At 44.0% G+C, this 14,981-nt stretch overlaps 5 protein-coding genes across 5 annotated transcripts; 1 reads left to right on the forward strand and 4 right to left on the reverse strand.

The window, feature by feature from the left end:
* Positions 1–322: 322 nt before the first annotated feature.
* LOC142986999 (uncharacterized) lies at positions 323–7,434 on the forward strand. Its single transcript, XM_076135555.1, has one exon. It carries the CDS (start codon positions 1,275–1,277, stop codon positions 7,035–7,037), a length of 5,763 nt encoding a protein of 1,920 aa, XP_075991670.1. The 5' UTR covers positions 323–1,274; the 3' UTR covers positions 7,038–7,434.
* A 207-nt stretch (positions 7,435–7,641) lies between these two features.
* LOC142987001 (uncharacterized) lies at positions 7,642–9,952 on the reverse strand. Its single transcript, XM_076135558.1, has one exon. The coding sequence runs from the start codon at positions 8,610–8,612 to the stop codon at positions 7,881–7,883; it is 732 nt and encodes a 243-aa protein (XP_075991673.1). The 5' UTR covers positions 8,613–9,952; the 3' UTR covers positions 7,642–7,880.
* A 27-nt stretch (positions 9,953–9,979) lies between these two features.
* LOC142987051 (histone H4) lies at positions 9,980–10,809 on the reverse strand. The gene has a single exon (XM_076135608.1). It carries the CDS (start codon positions 10,801–10,803, stop codon positions 10,492–10,494), a length of 312 nt encoding a protein of 103 aa, XP_075991723.1. The 5' UTR covers positions 10,804–10,809; the 3' UTR covers positions 9,980–10,491.
* Positions 10,810–11,769: 960 nt separating this feature from the next.
* LOC142987012 (histone H3) lies at positions 11,770–12,487 on the reverse strand. The gene has a single exon (XM_076135569.1). It carries the CDS (start codon positions 12,317–12,319, stop codon positions 11,909–11,911), a length of 411 nt encoding a protein of 136 aa, XP_075991684.1. The 5' UTR covers positions 12,320–12,487; the 3' UTR covers positions 11,770–11,908.
* Positions 12,488–13,268: 781 nt separating this feature from the next.
* Positions 13,269–14,861, reverse strand: LOC142987024 (histone H2B). The gene has a single exon (XM_076135582.1). The coding sequence runs from the start codon at positions 13,766–13,768 to the stop codon at positions 13,394–13,396; it is 375 nt and encodes a 124-aa protein (XP_075991697.1). The 5' UTR covers positions 13,769–14,861; the 3' UTR covers positions 13,269–13,393.
* Between the last annotated feature and the right edge of the window lie 120 nt (positions 14,862–14,981).

Below are 14,981 nucleotides of genomic sequence, written 5' to 3' on the forward strand. Positions count from 1 at the left end.
AGTAACTTGATAAACGTCAAACTATGATAAACGTCATTTTTTTTTTCTTTTTTTTTTTTTTTCTTTATAACATTGAATGACAACTATTTGAACGAACGAAACATGAAACAAAATGCGTTATACCTATATGTTATTCTTACCATTATCATTATTTTTTTTTGTTATTTTTAAGTAAGTATTTATAATATTTTATTTAAGTACATAATATTGTATACCGTTCATCACCTATAAACATTACACCTATCACTGTATTTCTCCATCGACTATTTGCAGTTTAGTAACTTGATAAACGTCAAACTATGATAAACGTCTTTTTTTTTTTTTTTTTTTTTCTTTTTTTTTTTCCCATATAACATTGAATGACAACTATTTGAATTTTATTGAAGTACTTAAAATAATATTAGGCAGGCAATATTATTATGTACGATATGGGTATAGTACTCTGGTCGTGGAGCTTCAAAGTGTCATTATATTATTATATTTATTATCATCATACTTTATATTATATAAATAATATATGTATTGTTGTTTTTGTCAATAATATAATTCCATTGTGTGCGTGGTGGCGCCACTGAGCACGACACTTAGCGTTAAGTTTTAAGAATTGTTATGTTATTTTCTAATATTCGACTGATTGTATTTTTATAAGGTAGATAATAAGACAAGAATTGTAAATATATATACTTTATTTAAGAAATTGTACAGAAATACACTAAAAATTGTTAATTAATGTAAGCGGCTCTCGTCGCAGTCAAGTTTCCTAGTACTTAAGCTTTTGTCCAAAATGTCTTACTGGAATCCTATTGGCTAAAATGCGGGGATTCTAATTGGTCCATTTTTATCGGCCAATAAGAGGGCCTACATTAATTTGAGGATTTTGTATAAATATGGTGGCCATTTGTACTAGCAACACAGTCCACAGCTAGCATCGAAACAATAAGGATCTGAGAATAAACTTTCTTCAAACCGCAAGAAGTCTTCTTATTTACCGGCACAGCATAATGTACCCAGTACATTAAATGGTCCTTCGAGCCGGATACAGGAAGAAAACATTGAAGAAAGAAGCCTGAACATTATTGAAGAAAGGATCCTGAATAACAGTGAAGAAACAAGCCTGAAACATTATTGAAGAAAGGATCCTGAATAACAGTGAAGAAAGAAGCCTGAACATTATCGAAGAAAGGATCCTGAAAAACATTGAAGAAAGAATCCTGAAAAATAGTGAAGAAAGAAATTATTAAAACTGAAGATAGAAACGTGAACAAAACGAAAACATGCCGACTACGCGTTCAGAAGGAAAGGGGCGCAAGACGACCGCACAAACACCGTCGTCGTCCGAGGGCACGGCCAGCACCTCGGCGACCGGTGCTACCACCGAGGCTACGGGCACCAGCGTCACAGGAACGACCGACAACACAGAGAACACAGCAGCCACCACATCGGTCACCGCGACGACAGCGCCCTCGGGACGAGCCTCGGCACCGCTTGCGCCACCAACAGACGAAACACCTTCGGTAACCGCTTCAACAGCACCGACGCTCCGGATGGACGCCGCGTGTATGCAGCCGCCTGGCGGGAGGACGGACCCTCTTCCGAACCGCAATAAGGAAACTACGAAACCAGGTGAGACAGTGACAGTGCAAAGGAAAGTGAACATTAGTGTGCAACCGAACAAACCACAGTGCCCCTCCCCCCCGCCAGTGCTAAGGGCGCAAGGGGGATCAACCGCGAGTCGTGTTAAAGCTATTAAAATCGCAAAAGCGCGGGAAGAGTTGTTACGCTTACAAGTGGAGTTGGCTACCGCGCGCTTAGCCGTCCTAGAGACTGAGGACTCAGATGAAGAACAAGAAGAGATATCCGTGTGTACGAAAGAGGAAGTGAACGAAAGGGTTGACAGCTGGCTAGAGAGGCAAAACACGCAACCAATCTTGGCGATCACAAACGAACCACATCAGCCGGAAGAGCCGTCGGTTATAAGAACCACTATGCAGGGAGATCAACATCAGTCGCACGGGACTCTCACACCGGCGGGAGCTCGACAGGACTTCAAGGAACTTGCGGAGGCCATAACGTCAGCAGTGAGAGCGGGTCAACGACCTGAGTTCATCGAACTACCTATTTTCAATGGTTCGTATCAAGATTGGCTACCTTTTCGCGCCGCTTACTATGAAACGGAAAGTGTGTATAGTACAGTAGAAAACATAAACCGCCTGAGAAGAAATCTTAAAGGAAAAGCCAGGGAAGCAGTTGAGGGTCTGCTTATCACCGACGCTCACCCATCCGAGATAATGCAAGCACTCGAATCTCGATTTGGACGACCAGAGTCAATAGCGATGATGCAAATGGAAGCGCTACGAGTTTTACCACGTCTCACGGAATCGCCCCGCGACATATGTATATTCGCCACGAAAATCTCCAATATCGTCGCTACATTAAAAACCTTAAGCTGTATCAACTACATGTACAACCCGGAAGTGAGCAAGACAATAGTGGACAAGCTGACGCCTACCCTGCGATACAGATTCTTCGACTTCGCCGCCGCGGAACCCAAAGAAGACCCAGACTTGATGAAGTTAGACAAGTTCCTGAGAAGAGAATCAACGCTATGCAGTCCTTACGCGCTACCTGAGCAAATATCAACACAACCGCCGTTCACCGCACAGAAGAGGCCACAGAGAGTTCACAACGTCACGGAAAAACCGTACACACCGAGATGTCCGGTATGCGAACAAACAGGACACTTGGTGACAGAATGTGGACGTTTTAAGAAGATGAATGAAGATGAACGATGGGACATAGCCAAGGCCAAACGACTCTGCTTTCGATGTTTGAGATATAGGAAAGTTACTCACCGTTGTGCTACGAAACAATGCGGCGTGAACGACTGTAAATACACTCATCACACGCTTCTACACTGTAACAAAAAAGAAGATAAGAAAGAGTCCGAAGCGTCGGAAATCATCACCTCTACGTGGACGCCTAGAAAGAAACAGTCTTTCTTAAAAATCATACCAGTGCAAGTAGAAGGTTCTACAGGTCTAATTAACACCTTCGCGTTAATGGACGACGGCTCTACAGTGACCCTGATCGACAACGACCTAGCCAAGCAAATAGGAGCGACAGGACCCGTCGACCCGTTGAAAATACAGACAATTAGTGACGTCAAAACGTCAGAAATAGCCTCTAGAAGAGTCACATTCTCGATTAGAGGTATGAACGGCTTTGAAGACAGAATACAGGCTCGTACAGTAAGAAACTTCCAAGTATCGTCGCAACGCGTATCTAGGGAACACATCAAGGCGTGTCAACATCTGAGGGACATACAGGGAGAGTTGACATATGAAGACGTGAAGCCGAAGCTACTGATCGGACAAGACAACTGGCATCTCCTACTGACATCGGACATAAGGAAAGGAAACAAAGACCAACCTGTGGCATCTCTCACGTCACTAGGTTGGGTACTCCATGGCAGTTTGCTGAAGCACAAAACCCAGAGCATCGACTTCGTATCTCATATGACCGAAACAAATGAAGACCACATAGAAACCTTAGTCAAGCAGTACTTCGAGATGGACGCGATCTGCCTGAACCCCAAGAGACCTAGATCAGACCCAGAGGAACAAGCTCTTCGAATCCTAGACAACACTACGAAAAAGACTGAAGATGGAAGGTATGAAACAAGTCTGTTATGGCGTAAAGAAGACTACAACTTACCCAACAACTACGAGAACTCCTTGAAGCGTCTACACAACATCGAGAAGAAGATCGATCGAGATCAAGTTTTGAAGACGAAGTACAAGGAACAGATGGAAGCACTCGTACAGAAGGGATACGCAGAACCTGCACCTCGAGAAACAACACCCGGTAAAACCTGGTACTTACCACACTTCGCGGTCATCAACCCCATGAAGCCAGAGAAGTTACGAGTGGTACACGACGCAGCAGCCAAGACGAAGGGAGTGTCTCTCAACGACATGTTACTCAAAGGTCCAGATCTCCTACAGTCTCTACCAGGCGTCGTGATGAAGTTCAGACAACATGCTATAGCCGTCACAGCCGACATCAAGGAAATGTTCATGCAAGTGCAACTACGAGTTCAAGATAGAGATGCGCTACGTTACCTATGGCGAGGAGATAGAAGAGACGACAATCCCCCCGAAGAGTACAGAATGAAGTCACTAATATTCGGCGCGTCGAGCTCACCATCAACAGCGATCTACGTCAAAAACTTGAACGCGAAACAATACGAAGTGTCAAACCCAGAAGCAGCGTTAGCCATCAAGAACAAGCATTACGTGGACGACTACTTGGACAGTTTCGAAACATTGGAAGACGCTATACGTATAACAAAGGACGTGCGACAAATCCATCAAAACGCAAGCTTCGAGTTGAAACAATGGAAGTCGAACTCACCCTCACTATTAGCCGCATTAGGAGAACAAGAACAAAGGGAAGATCTCGAGTTATATACGTCGACAGAAACCACAGAACGAGTGTTAGGAGTCATATGGAAGATCACTACAGACGAATTAACGTTCAATCTCAACTTGGCGAGAATTGAACCACCACTACTGAAAAGGAAGACGCCGACGAAGAGGGAAGCACTCAAGATCGTTATGTCTCTATTCGACCCACTAGGACTCGCATCACCGGTGACTATCAAGGCGAAACAAATACTACAAGAAGTCTGGCGCAGAGGAACGGGCTGGGATGCTGAAATACAAGAGGATCTCGCAGAGGAATGGAAGATATGGATGGAACATCTGCAAAGACTTCGAGACGTGACCATACCACGGAGATACCTCGGCTACAGCGATGCGACTAAGCTTCAGCTTCATGTCTTCACCGACGCGAGCGAGTCTGCCTACTCAGCGGTCCTATATTGGCGAACGGAGACGCCGAACGGGGACGTAGCGGTGTCACTCATCATGGCTAAGGCGAAGGTAGCACCTCTCAAACTAACGTCGATACCCCGCTTAGAACTACAAGCAGCAGTGATGGGAACCAGAATAGCTGAAACAGTCATAGAAGAACATGAGAAGAAACCCGACAAGAGAGTATTTTGGACAGATAGTCGAACAGTGTTAACTTGGATACGAACGGGATCAAGATCATACAAACCCTTCGTGGCTCACCGTTTAGCAGCGATTGAAGAGAGTACAAAGGTAAACGAATGGCGTTGGATACCAACCAAGATGAACGTAGCCGACGACGCCACTCGAGACGTACCTGTTGCCTTCGACAAGCACCACCGATGGTACAAAGGTCCTGACTTCCTGCTCACCGATGAAGAACTTTGGCCAACAGAGAAGCACAACGAGAAGACGGAAGATTCGACAGAAGAGAAGGTACACCTCACACGCCACAAGGAAGATCTGAAACTAAGTCAAGGTTTACCCGATGTATCACGCTTCTCAGACTGGAATCGACTTCGATACACAACAGCGAGAGTTCTACAGTTCATTCAACTGTGTAGAAACAGGACGGATAACGTCAACTACAAAAGGACGATCAGAAACACAGTAAAGGACCCGAACTGGAATCAAACAACGAAGAGAGAGGTGGTCAAGAAAGCAACTTCCTTACGCAGCTACGACAAGATTATCCCGGTAACAGCTGAAACACTCAAGAAAGCAGAAGAACTTCTCATGTGTGCATCGCAAGTAGAAGCTTTCGCAACAGAAATAGAAGACTTAAAAGACAACAAACCGATCAACAAAGAAAGCCGTCTACATCACCTAAGCGTCGAGCTAACCAACGACGTCATCAGACTCAGGAGCCGAATCGACGCGATAGGAGCAGCCAACGAAGCCATCAAAAGCCCTATGGTGTTAGACGGAAACCATCCGACCGTAAAGTTGTGGGTCAACTCAGTACATCGACAGTTACATCACGCCGGAGTTGAAGCTACAGTGAACGAGTGCAGACAACAATACTGGGTCATACGCATTCGTCCAGTGACCCGAGCTATACTGAAGAGATGCCTGTTTTGTAGAATGAAGACACAAGTACCGCCACACCCAAGGACCGGAGACCTGCCAGCCTGTCGCCTCGCGCATCATCGACGACCCTTCACGTATACAGGCGTGGACTACTTCGGACCTCTCTCGGTAGCTGTTGGCAGAACAAGACAGAAGAGATACGTCGCAATCTTCACGTGCCTCACCACACGAGCTGTACATCTAGAAATAGCGGGTTCACTCACAACCGACTCCGCTATTATGGCGCTACGCAGGATGATCGCGCGACGTGGGTGTCCAACAGAAATCTGGTCGGACAACGGTACCAACCTGAAGGGAGCAGACAAGGAACTCAGACAAGCAATCGACGCAGGGACATCGCAGGAAGCAGCGAAGAGGACAATCTCCTGGCGCTACATACCCCCCGGTGCACCATTCATGGGCGGCGCATGGGAGAGATTAGTGAGGTCAGTCAAAGTGGCCCTCACAGCGACACTGCACGAGCGAAACCCTACGGAGGAAGTCCTGTCTACTCTACTTAGCGAAGCCGAGTACACCGTGAATAGCCGACCGCTGACTCACGTATCAGTTAGCGCAGAAGACCCTGAAGCTCTCACGCCCAACCACTTCCTATTGGGCGGACCCGGCCGAGTACCACAACCCGGTACATTCACAGAACGAGACGAACTTTCAACATCAAAATGGCGAGCAGCGCAACGACTAGCCGACGTTTTCTGGACGCGGTGGCTGAGAGAATATCTACCGGAACTTCAAAACCGGCGGGAGCCCCACGGACGCGGACCTGCGGTACGAGTCGACGACCTAGTGCAGGTCGTTGACCCCAACCTGCCACGCAACATCTGGCTACGAGGTCGTGTGACAGCTGTCTACCCAGGCCCGGACAACGTCGTGAGGACCGTGGACATCCTGACCAAAGGAGGAGTTCTTCGCCGACCCGTCCGCAAGCTGGTGATACTGCCGCTCAGGGGAGACGACGCACCCGCACCGACAGAAGATGCGACGACCTCGCACGGCGGGAGAGATGTGCGTGGTGGCGCCACTGAGCACGACACTTAGCGTTAAGTTTTAAGAATTGTTATGTTATTTTCTAATATTCGACTGATTGTATTTTTATAAGGTAGATAATAAGACAAGAATTGTAAATATATATACTTTATTTAAGAAATTGTACAGAAATACACTAAAAATTGTTAATTAATGTAAGCGGCTCTCGTCGCAGTCAAGTTTCCTAGTACTTAAGCCTTTGTCCAAAATGTCTTACTGGAATCCTATTGGCTAAAATGCGGGGATTCTAATTGGTCCATTTTTATCGGCCAATAAGAGGGCCTACATTTATTTTGAGGATTTTGTATAAATATGGTGGCCATTTGTACTAGCAACACAGTCCACAGCTAGCATCGAAACAATAAGGATCTGAAAATAAACTTTCTTCAAACCGCAAGAAGTCTTCTTATTTACCGGCACAGCATAATGTACCCAGTACATATACCTTAGTTAGTTAGTTAGTTGGTTGGTTACATAGCTGTGGTAGTTTATTGTTTTGTTAGTAGTTGGTTGGTTAGTTTGTTTGACTTTCTGTATACGCATCAGAAACGAATATGTATGTTTGTACATGATTCATGAATATATTGTTAGCCCTGAAAAGGGCTGTTTTTGGTAGTGGCGAGCGAGTGTGTCACGCACGCCGCCGTGAGGCTCGCGGCTGCTGCGACGGCGACCCGGTGGCGGGTCGCTCGCTGCCGCTGCTGCTGCTGCTGCTGCTGCTGCTGCTGCTGCTGCTGATGCTGCGGCGGCGGCGCGGCGGGACCGACGACGCGACGACGGTGTAGCGCGACCATGCACCGCACCCGCGCGTGTATAGCGCGCGCACTCGTTGGCTGCGGCCGGCGTGTGTGATATTTACTTCTTGGCTGCGGCTGCCTTCTTCGCGGCGGGCTTGGACTTGGGCGTAGCGGCGGCCTTCTTGGGCTTGGGCGCCTTCGGCTTCTTCGTGGGTGGCTTCGCGGTCTTCTTAGCCTTGGGTGCGGCGCCGCCCTTGGCCTTGGCGGGCGCGGCGGCCTTCTTGGCGGCGGGCTTCTTCTTCGCGGCGGCGGCGGCCTTCTTGTCCTTCGCGGCGGCCGAAGCCTTGGCTTTGGACGGCGATGCGGAGGCAGACGCGGACGCGGCTGTGGCCTTCTTGCTCTTGGCGCCGGCGGCGGAGGCGGTCGCCTTCTTGCCGGCCTTCGACGCTGCCGCTGCACCCTTGCCGGCGGCTGCCTTGCCCGCACCGGCGCTCGCGCTCGGCTTCTTGGCGGCGGCCGACTTGGACTCTAGCTTGAACGAACCGGACGCGCCCTTGCCCTTGGTCTGGATGAGCGCGCCGGACTCGACGGCGCTCTTCAGGTATTTTCTGATGAACGGCGCCAACTTCTCGGCGTCTACCTTGTACTGAGCGGCGATGTACTTCTTGATCGCCTGCAGCGAGGATCCGCTGCGCTCCTTCATCTCCTTGATAGCGTTGTTCACCATCTCGGACGTCTTCGGGTGCGTAGGCTTCGCCTTAGGTTTCTTAGCGCCGCCCGCCTGTCTTGCCTGTTTCTTTGCTGGTGTAGCGGGAGCGGGAGCTTCGGCGGCGACTGCTGTATCGGCCATTGTTGATTGTTGATAGATTGATTGCGAGAGTAAGTAAGTAAGTGAGAGAGAGAGAGAGAACGATCAAACAAACGTGTTCACGCGAGTGTGAAAGAGAGGTTCGATCTGAGACTTCGACTATCGTAGTAGATGTCGCCACTATACGCAACTTGCCACCCGATTAGCTACCTCGAGACTTTACCGTAACGAGGGCCATTCTGTCGCGAGACGATTTCTCGTATGAACACTTCATACTTTTCACTAACACGTATCTAATTAAATACAAATTTATTATATTTTTGTTATGTAACCACACTCGTTTATTGTATTTTCGTATACATAATGAACGAGACTATCTACCGGTACCGATAGATATCGCATAAAACGAACGATCGAGCCGGCGCTCACCATTATAATCCATACTGTCTACTTGGCATACCTCGCGTTCACTTCAAAATGTATTTTTCTCTATAAAACACAACGTTTCAGTTGTAAACGGTCGATAAATCAACAAGGAGGATATCGAGCTTGAAACGTATCAACATTTCATTTGTATTAACACTTTGGTCGAACGTATTAGACGATTAAAAGTGAACCTTCGTAAAACACGAAAGCGTTATACCACTTAAGGACGGGCGAGTCAGACCTGGTGGTATAACGTTTAATAAACTAATATAAAATTACAAAATACTATATTAAACAATGTGAAAGTGCATATAATGCAATTCAACATGCCAATAGACGAATAATCACGTTATGCACACGCTCAATCTCTCGCCGTACGTACACACACGGTACACGGTACGGAGACAGACACCCGTGTCCCGTGTAAGTTTAGTAGATTCATTCCCTTAGGCAGTGCTCTCAGTTACAGCTATTAATTATTATTATGTACCAGTGTCCAACAACACAACACTTACTTGAACACAATATTAAACACACACACAAATATGAATTAATTAATATTATGCATAAAATTTTCTATTTAGTTCGATTTGTCTAAATATGTATGTAAGTTTTAACAACAACATTACTTTGATGTTGACATGTACACATACCATAATATATCAATATGACAATTATTATTTTAATTATCATACAGTTACGTTAGTTAGTGTTAAACTGTTTATATTCTCTATTATTTAAATGTTACTCGAAACATTTTAATTCTAATCTTAATACCTATTATTAATGCTTGCATGTTATTTATTACTATGTACCTATTTGTAATTTGTACGGATATTTCTATTTCAGGTTACCGGTAAGCAGCTGAGCTGAGGCTGAGGCTGAGCCCTGAGGACATTCGACGTCGCAACGTAGCATCAACTAAGAAGAAACGCAGTCGAATGCAGAGAGACGATCCAGGTATGTCAGTCAGTGTTCTGATTACAAATATTGTATTTTTGTAATATATGTACATACTCACTCATAACTTCAAACAAGTAGTAGCTGTACATAAGTAAGTTGACAGAGAGATACACCAGTATCAATGATTTTATCATAACACATTATATAGGTAGGTAGGTTACCTACGTACGTGTATTATACTCTATTCGTTTCATATAATATTGATGATTATGTTATAGTAAACTACTCGGTACGTTGCGTTCTAGCGTTAGTAGGTGAAGTGAATTTATTCATATATTATTATTATGTACGTGTATAGTATACTGTATACAGTATACTACTATGTAGTATAGTATGAGAGTTTGACTTATCGTGTGTTCATTATAGAAACATAAACTTTATAATAGTTTATATGAATCGTATGCGGCCCTGAAAAGGGCCTTTTTATTAGCGCTATCACATATGACGCGTACGCTCAACGAGCGATGCGCAATTGCGACAGTGCCGGCTGGAGGACGGGTGTGTGTGTCGTCGTCCGTCGAGCAGAAGCAGCTTAACCGCCGAAACCGTACAGGGTGCGGCCTTGACGTTTCAGCGCGTAGACGACGTCCATGGCGGTGACGGTCTTCCTCTTGGCGTGCTCGGTGTATGTGACGGCGTCGCGGATCACGTTCTCGAGGAACACCTTCAGCACACCGCGAGTCTCCTCGTAAATAAGACCGGAGATACGCTTGACGCCGCCTCTGCGCGCGAGACGACGGATGGCGGGCTTCGTGATACCCTGGATGTTATCGCGAAGCACTTTCCTGTGGCGCTTGGCTCCTCCCTTTCCCAGACCTTTTCCTCCCTTTCCGCGGCCGGTCATCTTCTTTGTTCTTTAGTGTTGTGACGTTGAGTTGAGCAGACAGACAAGTGACGCGCGCACGTTGTTCAACGGGCGAGCGCTGGCGAACGACTGGGTGCACGGGCCAGTACATGCCCCTCATTTATATACGCGTTGCGGCGCTCGCTCGAGCTCGCTCGTTCGCTAGTCGATAGGTCGGTCGGAACTCGGACGCGCAGGGTTTGTTTTGTTTTGGCGGGCCGTGTGCGACTTGCTGCCTCATTTTAGTTGATATTATTGTATATGTATATTTAAAAAAAAAAAAAAAAGTAAATTTCAACTATTTACTTAATTATATAAACTAATCAAATAATATTTATTTATTAATATTATAACACACCGCCTATAATATGGTTAGCAGTGTATAACATCATAATATTGATTTAAAAAAAAAAAGAAAAGAAAAAAGTATTATTTTAGGTACCTATATTAAATTGGTTGTTAGATTTTGATAATTTTTATCATCATTCAGCAGTAGGTACCTATCTATATTTATTATAAGCATACAATACACGATCAGTATTATTTAAGGAGTGTCTGTCTGGTTAAAAGAAAAAGAAAAAAAAAAAAAAAATGTATAAGTACAGTAATGTAGGTAATGAAATTCGACCATTTTGTATTTAGGATCTATTTCGTCCTATATGTACTGTCTCTATTATAATATGTAATATTATATAATATGTAGCTGTATGTACCACGCCAGTAAATATTGTAATTTGTCAAATATGATGGACTTATGTATATTGTGTGTAGGCCTGCATCTTTATAGCTTGTACAGGAATGATGATATCATGTTGCAACTGCTATATTTTATTTTATTATATTTATATGGGGACCATACTTGCAGTATTTAGATATTAGGTAGGTATATTGTGTGTGTTAATTAATAGTTTGTTTGACTTTTTAATGTTAGTTGCAGAAACATATTTTATTACAAAAATATATGACTCATGTGTGGCCCTGAAAAGGGCCTTTTTGGTATTCGGCTGAGCGGCAATACAAGTGTATACTTAATAGGTGTATACAACAATATATCGCACACCGCCTTGTACACGCCAACTGCAGTACTCGATAGTACTGACTGCACTTAGGCGCGCTCTCCGCGGATCCTGCGCGCCAGCTGTATATCCTTGGGCATGATGGTGACACGCTTGGCGTGGATGGCGCAAAGGTTGGTGTCTTCGAAGAGACCGACGAGGTAAGCCTCGCTGGCCTCCTGCAGGGCCATCACAGCGGAGCTCTGGAAACGGAGATCGGTCTTGAAGTCTTGAGCGATCTCACGCACCAAACGCTGGAACGGAAGCTTGCGGATCAACAGCTCGGTACTCTTCTGGTAACGACGAATCTCACGGAGCGCTACGGTTCCGGGCCTGTAACGATGGGGCTTCTTGACACCACCGGTTGCCGGTGCGCTCTTGCGGGCCGCCTTGGTGGCGAGCTGCTTCCTCGGTGCCTTACCACCGGTGGACTTGCGAGCGGTCTGCTTGGTACGCGCCATTTCTTAATTGAATTGAATTGTACTGAAACTGAACCTGAACGAACGACGTGCGGTGCGAACGGCGCGACTGTGCGAGCGGGAATGAAACGCGCATTGCCCGTCCCACTCGTATTTATACGATCGACACGGGCCGACAGCGCGAACCGGCCGCGGCGAACTCACTTGGAATTTTCTCTCTAAATTCGTATAAATCCTTTATTTTAAAGCGTACATAATATATTATATTGTGTGTACGTGTTTATATTATTATTCTATAAGTAACTTGATAAACGTCAAACTATGATAAACGTCATTTTTTTTTTCTTTTTTTTTTTTTTTCTTTATAACATTGAATGACAACTATTTGAACGAACGAAACATGAAACAAAATGCGTTATACCTATATGTTATTCTTACCATTATCATTATTTTTTTTTGTTATTTTTAAGTAAGTATTTATAATATTTTATTTAAGTACATAATATTGTATACCGTTCATCACCTATAAACATTACACCTATCACTGTATTTCTCCATCGACTATTTGCAGTTTAGTAACTTGATAAACGTCAAACTATGATAAACGTCTTTTTTTTTTTTTTCTTTTTTTTTCCCATATAACATTGAATGACAACTATTTGAATTTTATTGAAGTACTTAAAATAATATTAGGCAGGCAATATTATTATGTACGATATGGGTATAGTACTCTGGTCGTGGAGCTTCAAAGTGTCATTATATTATTATATTTATTATCATCATACTTTATATTATATAAATAATATATGTATTGTTGTTTTTGTCAATAATATAATTCCATTGTGTTACTATTTTTCTGTGTGTATTAAATTTAATCGTTGCAGATCGTAAAGGATAGCGACTGGGAGTGACGGAGATAGGTTTTTTTTTATGTTGTTGTTGTTGTTGTTTGACTTTTGACATGTTTATCAACAGAAACATACATTTTGTATGTTAAATTGTATATGAAAATATTTGTGGCCCTGAAAAGGGCCTTTTGTTTGTGCGCAACACATAGGTAGGTGTATGTGGTGAGCGCAACGGTGGCGGCGGTACAAGTGCAAGCACACGCTGTGCTCACTTGGAGCTGGTGTACTTGGTGACAGCTTTGGTACCCTCGCTGACGGCGTGCTTGGCGAGCTCACCGGGCAGCAGGAGCCTCACGGATGTCTGCACCTCCCTCGATGTGATGGTGGACCTCTTGTTGTAGTGGGCTAGACGAGACGCTTCGGCGGCGATGCGTTCGAAGATGTCGTTAACGAAAGAGTTCATGATCGACATAGCCTTCGAGGAGATACCGGTGTCGGGGTGGACCTGCTTGAGCACCTTGTAGATGTAGATGGCGTAGCTCTCCTTCCTCTTGTGCTTCTTCTTTTTCTTGTCGGTCTTGGAGATGTTCTTTTGGGCCTTGCCGGATTTCTTGGCGGCCTTACCACTTGTCTTGGGCGGCATGGTGCGGCGATTCAACAATCACACAACAATACAATACAGAGCGCAAAATTCGATCCGTGCGGCACGGTGAGCGGTTGGATTGTGATTCGAAATTGCAGAGAGGCCGCTCTTATTTATCGGCGCTCTCGCCGCGCGGTGGTGGCGACCTAAGGGAGCGCGCGCCGTCGGACGGGCCAATAGGAGCGCTCCGATGCGGTCTCTGTAAGCTCGACGCAGTGCTGACGCACGCCCGGCAGCTACACATCGCGGAGCGCGGAAAGGGCGGGGGGCGATCGACGCGGTACAGAATACTGGCTAAGGCTGTTTAAAAAAAAAAAAAAAATTAAAAATAAATTAAAAAAAAAAAAAAAACACTCACACACTCTCACAATATAATATAATGCTAAGCCAAGTATGTTTTGTTTGTGTTTTATCTAATAGGTATACATATATTATTCACTTATTAAATGTATTAACTTTATCGTTAGATTTTTTATTTATTTATATATTTGCGTTCTGCGAACGACTGACATAGATGAAATAAATATTATAACCTAATTATTTTATTGTATCGGTGTTTACATACCATAATAAGAGTGTACATATTTTGTAATTATAAATACATACGTTGTTGACACGTGGATAAACTAAACTGTACTCACTATTAAGCATTTATTATTATTTTTTTTTATTTAAATCAGCACCTACATGCCATATGATAATATTTATTTAATGAGTTATCGATATTTCATAATTATGAACTACAACTAACTGCTACTACTACAACTGACATAGGTACGCAAAAAAAAAAAAGAAAAAAAAAAAACATTGGTAAGTATTTGAATCTGGCTGAGATGACGTATATTTTTTTTTTGTTATTCCGTTTTACGGCCCTGTGATCTAGCACTTTTGAGCTTTTTTGTAATCTGTGGTTATATCGAAGTTACGGTATTGGTAATGAAATTAAATAGTGGAATTTGGGAAGATGACGTATATAATAATAATTGTTGCCATATAGTATAATATAATGTATTGTACTTTTATACTATATATTATCATACTTATTACGTTTATTAATTAATAATATAATTATTAAAAAATCTATTCGTTCGTGGGGTTTGTTTTTTTTTTTCTCTGTTGTTGTTTGTTTTGTGTGTGTTTGACTTTTAATCATGTTGCAACAGAAACAGTCATTCATTATCATAGGATAATTATGATAAATAGATAGACTTTG

This window comes from Anticarsia gemmatalis, unplaced genomic scaffold (assembly GCF_050436995.1).
Source record: "Anticarsia gemmatalis isolate Benzon Research Colony breed Stoneville strain unplaced genomic scaffold, ilAntGemm2 primary ctg00000050.1, whole genome shotgun sequence".
In the NCBI taxonomy this organism is placed as follows: Eukaryota; Metazoa; Arthropoda; class Insecta; order Lepidoptera; family Erebidae; genus Anticarsia; species Anticarsia gemmatalis.

Bases quoted from the DNA above. Each gene is read 5' to 3' on its own strand.
- LOC142986999 (XM_076135555.1), top strand. From the start codon at position 1,275: ATGCCGACTACGCGTTCAGAAGGAAAGGGGCGCAAGACGACCGCACAA.
- LOC142987001 (XM_076135558.1), bottom strand. From the start codon at position 8,612: ATGGCCGATACAGCAGTCGCCGCCGAAGCTCCCGCTCCCGCTACACCA.
- LOC142987051 (XM_076135608.1), bottom strand. From the start codon at position 10,803: ATGACCGGCCGCGGAAAGGGAGGAAAAGGTCTGGGAAAGGGAGGAGCC.
- LOC142987012 (XM_076135569.1), bottom strand. From the start codon at position 12,319: ATGGCGCGTACCAAGCAGACCGCTCGCAAGTCCACCGGTGGTAAGGCA.
- LOC142987024 (XM_076135582.1), bottom strand. From the start codon at position 13,768: ATGCCGCCCAAGACAAGTGGTAAGGCCGCCAAGAAATCCGGCAAGGCC.